This window comes from Oratosquilla oratoria, chromosome 2, assembly GCF_046742065.1.
Source record: "Oratosquilla oratoria isolate Oo_2021 chromosome 2, ASM4674206v1, whole genome shotgun sequence".
Classification (NCBI taxonomy): domain Eukaryota; kingdom Metazoa; phylum Arthropoda; class Malacostraca; order Stomatopoda; family Squillidae; genus Oratosquilla; species Oratosquilla oratoria.
The window spans coordinates 78,304,821-78,309,820 of NC_134778.1; the positions used below are offsets into that span (position 1 = coordinate 78,304,821).

The window sequence follows — 5,000 nt, forward strand, 5'->3', positions numbered from 1 at the left end:
TTCCATTTTTTAACTTCCACATTTTCTGGCAACTACCCCCACCGAATTAAGAACATAAGAACATAAGAATGGAGGAGACTGCAAGAGACCATGAGGCCTACACTAGGCAGTTCCATGCCCATTACCACCTGTCATCCCCATCCAAAAAGTTGTCTAACCGTACCTTAAAACAACTGATAGTTTCAACGCTCACTACATGGTTACTAAGTCTGTTCCATTCGTTGACCACCCTATTAGTAAACCAATTCTTGCCTATTTCCTTCTTAAATCTAAATTTGTCCAGTTTAAATCCATTACTGCGAGTCATGCCCTGTTGTCTTAATATGATGACCTTGTTTGCATCAACCTTGTTAAAGCCTTTGATCTTGGTGGGGGATAGTTACCTTTGGTGTCATCGGAAACGTGCTAGTCTCGCGTTTGCTTAGGTGCAGGTTCAAATCCCGCACTCCTCTCCTATTCCCACCAGGGACTGTGACCTGACCCAACATTCCATGCGTATAGGGCGAAGGTGATGGCTTGGGCCGTGACTACTCAGCGCCTCTTGACGTAAGCTCCTCTCCTTCTTCTATTGTACCGTTAACCCGTTTAACTTAACCAGCAACCCAACTTAACTGGACTCCCAAACCTAAACCGGAACCCTGACAGCCGAGGACGATAATTAATCAAGGTTACTCAAAAAGAGTTATAGTAGATACATTCACTGCATATATAAATTCGTTTATAAGTGCGTTATATAAAATAAACAAATCACTGAATGGGGCATGGCGTATCTAAGTTTGTTTGTCGGCTGTTCTAAAGTCGCCCGACACCTTCTTAAGGCCAAAGAAGAATAGAAAATTTAAATTGAGCTTCTGGTACTCTATTGTGTAAGGACTTACTGAATTGTACTCCATTGTAATGCACCATACTGCACTGTAGTTTAGTGTTCTTTATTGTGCTGTACTTTAGTGTGCTCTAATGTTTAAGGACAAAATTGTACTTCACTATACTTGACTATGCTGCACTGTAATTTAGTGTATTGTACTACGCTGTACTTAAGTGTACTCTAATGTGTAAGGACCTACTAAACTTTACTTCAGTATACTGCCCAGTTACCTAGTTACTTTAGTGTACTTTAATGTGTAAGGACCTACTAAACCGTACTTCACTGTACTGTATTTTACTGCACTGTAATTTAATGTACTGACTGTACTCTGCTACATTGTACTGTGCTGTACTACACTGTAGTTTAGTGTACTATACTCTGCTGTACTTTAGCGTACTCAAATAATGTGCGTGTTGGGCTTTGCTCACCTCGATGCCACGCATGGGCCCGCGCAGCTCGGGGCAGATGAAGGAGTTGCCCCCGTAGGCGCCGTCCACGTGCAGCCAGACTCCGAACTCGTCACAAACGGGTCCTGGGTGTCGGCAAATGCAAAAAGAAAGGATGAACGAAAGAAAAAATTAAATCTAATGGGCTATAAAAGTTACATTGTCATTATCTCTTCACTACAATGTGTTTGTATTTGTTAATTTCTTTCAAGTTGTACACGCGTAGTTGTATGCTCTCTCTTTGTACAGATACTTCATTGAAAGTGATGGCTAGTTGTGCATTTGTTGTTTTCTTAAGAGTATTTTCTATATGCATTACTATGTACTTATTCTCCTTTGAAAGGAGAGTTATGACTTCACTGTAGGTAGTCATTATAGCTAGCTATTTCCGGTACAAGACCCTTCTTCTGTAGCTTGAGGTATTCTTACTCTGTGGTTATGGAAGAATGTTCCAATAAATGGAGATATTTCATTTTATATGTTTGTGTTCATACTTGTTTTTCACTGGGGGAGGTTACCAGATAACTGGAAGAGGTTCGTGGGTAACTGGGTGAGGTTACCGGGTAGCTCGGATAGTGGCGGGTTGTCGTATGCTTGGGAGAGCCTCCAGTTCCGGGTTGTGACGAAATGTCGCGTGCTTGGTTTCGTGGCGTTTTGTACCATACTCGTTTTTATGGCGTTTTGTCCCATATGGTTTGTGGCGGTTTGTTGCGTGAATGATATAGTGGCGGTTACTCGCATGCTTGGAAGTGCCTTGAGGTCCTCTGCTTGTATGTTTAAGTTTGGGCTCAACTCTTTGATATATAAGGCCTCCAAGATTGGGAGGCATTTATCGTCTGTACATATATCCAGAATCTCTGCATTTTCTTCTAGCATGTTTCTTGTCAGGGCTATGCCATGTTCAGCTGTCAGGTGAGTTTTAGGGGGTCCTGATGTAAGGTGGTATGAAAGGTGATGGGATAACCTCATTGTCGTCATGCCAATATAAATGGAAGGGAGGGCTTCACAATTCCCTCGGGTACATTTGAACCTATAGATAACATGTGACTTCTGAAGTTCCTTTCTCTCTTGGTGTGGGCTGTTCTTAAGTAGAATGTGATTTTTTCGGCCTTATAATAAATCACTAAGTTTTGTGTTTTCTCTGGGTTGACTGGTTTAATATTTGTCTTGATAATTTGTTTCATTATGCGTTCTTCTTCTTTGTAAGCTGATGTAAATGTAGATTTATTGTAGATATTAATTTTCTCTTTGTTATGATTATTTTCATTACTTTTATACCAGCCGTCCATTACCTTCTTGGTCTGGTGGTATCAATGCAGAGCTGGCTTAGCCAAAGATTCGAACTGTCCCAGATAAAACTGTCGCACAGAAAACACTGAAAACTTCATCCTTCACTACTCTGCACAAACAATAACAGCACACTCACGCGCGAATGTGTATGTACCAAACATATCTACCACTGGGGTTCGTTTCTTCACAAGATAATGATGCTACTGATCACTTAACGACGGGCAAATAAAAAGAACGTCTCGAAACTTATCCTGCACATTCCCCGGTAACAACTCACTCAGCGTGCTACATAGACTTGTTTCGCTTTGCCTGGACGCACAGTCAAGGGTTCGAGTCCCAGTGGTAGAGTTGCTTAATCCATTTGTCAAAACTTTACACATATGTACGTATGTATGTATGTATGTATGTACGTATATATGTATGTATGTATGTATATATGTATGTGTGCATGTATGTATGTATATATGTATATATGTATGTATATATGTATGTATGTATGTATGTATGTATATATGTAAGTGTGTGTGTATGTATTTATGTATGTATGTATGCATATCTTTGACTGTGGCTCACCGATCTCTGCGAGGTTGTCGAAGGAGCAACAGGAGGTAGTTCCCAAGGTCGTCTCCACGTAGAAGGGCACGAGCCCCATGGCATGGTCCTCCTCCATGGCCTTTGCCCGAAAAAAGAAAAAGAGAAAAGTAGGATCAGTGGACCTTCGTAGCTGTGGTTAGAATAAGTAACAGCTAAGAATGTTGTGTTGGGTTGGTTGATTGGGTCCAAGAGTACATCACGAACGAAAGCATGCGGTACTCGGTCAAGTGTACCAGGATGCAGTGATAACGACGTGCCTAAGAAAATAAGCAAGTAAACAGATAAATATATAAATTAATGAATAAATGAATTAATAAGCGAGCAAATAAGTTTACAGATGAATAAATGAAGAAATAAATTAATAAATGAGTAAATAGATGAACAGGTAAATGAATAATTTAATATGGGTTGTGATTTACCAGCGCTTTTATCCTTGTCGACGATCTTGTGTTGTAAACAAATAGGTAGATAAATATATAAACAAAGAAATTAATAAAATAATAAATAAACGTCCCAATAAATAAGAGTAAATTAATAGATAAATGAATAAATAAAAAATAAATAGATGAATGAACAAATAAATAAGAAATAGAAATTGATAGTTAAAGAATTAATATGAAATAGATTGATAGATAAAATGTAGGGTGGGCGTAACGATGGAGTAACCAGTTGTCTGGGTCTCAATAATGATGTCAACGGAATACGACAGAAATGATGACAACTCTGTATCGAATAAGAAATAGACGAGATCGATGATTGACACCCCCTCAACTTATTCAATTCCTATAAGAAATGCACCAGACGGGTTCATTCAGTCACTGAAGGGACCAAGAACCACCAAATGAATGGAGTATTCAAAGGACGAGACCCCAATAGCCCGGGTCGGTCTCACGGGTGAATGTAACTGTCTGGCGATATTTGTAAACATAATCACATTAACTGACCTGTTGACAAAGAGGATAAACTTTGTATATGTTTTGAGGGATCGTCAGACGATTTTATTTATCTACAAGATCACTTCCCCTCCAAACATGATGTTAAAAAAACGGTAACCATACCAATGTTGATGAAAAAAATGGGAAACAGTAATAATGAATTGAATCATAAATTGTTAACTGCACACACTGAACAATGTAAATCTTTACATTCTGTCAAACGCGAGAATATATATTTTCTGATGTTGGTCTTTGGAACTTCAAAGAAACTGATAACATGTTCACAATGAACATTAAGTCCATGAAGAACAATGGTTTCAAGCTCGCTTTCTGGTGAATGGTGGTTTTCGTCTTGAAGTCGAAGCCCTTTCGCCAATAGCGTAGTCACTGAACAAAGTAAACTTTCGGTACATTTTAAAGATTTATTTTGTTGAACAAACACCGAGGAAAAATTCTCCTACGTCACTCAAATAACTAATTCACTCGCATATTTACCGACCCAATTTCGAGTTTGTTTTCAATCTATTCATTATTCTGCACCTGACATCTTTATGAGCCGACAGTTCATCTGTCATCGTTGTTTAACCTCACAGGTCACTGCTGCGTCAAATTATACGATTCATAAAGACAATGACACACAATCACAGCGTCAAACAAAAGACAGACGAACCTACTATAGAGTATACGACCCCACACCACTATATGCATATCAGACCGACGGTCGCGTGGATCCCAAAGTCAAACTCGATCACAAGAGTCGGGTTTGACTGACATTTTTCCTCATAAAAGGAGATGGCAGCCAGGCGCTCCCTTTCCTTTATTATGTTGTGGTGTGTGTGTGTGTGTGTGTGTGTGTGTGTGTGTGTGTGT

At 39.4% G+C, this 5,000-nt stretch overlaps 1 protein-coding gene across 2 annotated transcripts in view; it reads right to left on the reverse strand.

The window, feature by feature from the left end:
- Positions 1–5,000, reverse strand: part of LOC143040443 (aromatic-L-amino-acid decarboxylase-like) — a 104,618-nt gene that overhangs the window by 24,298 nt on the left and 75,320 nt on the right. For both annotated transcript variants that reach the window (XM_076211539.1, XM_076211544.1), the window contains exons 6-7: positions 3,175–3,274; positions 1,294–1,397 (exon numbers count right to left, since the gene is read on the reverse strand). In XM_076211539.1, coding sequence (XP_076067654.1) covers positions 1,294–1,397; positions 3,175–3,274 — 204 coding nt within the window. The remainder of the gene's footprint in view (positions 1–1,293; positions 1,398–3,174; positions 3,275–5,000) is intronic.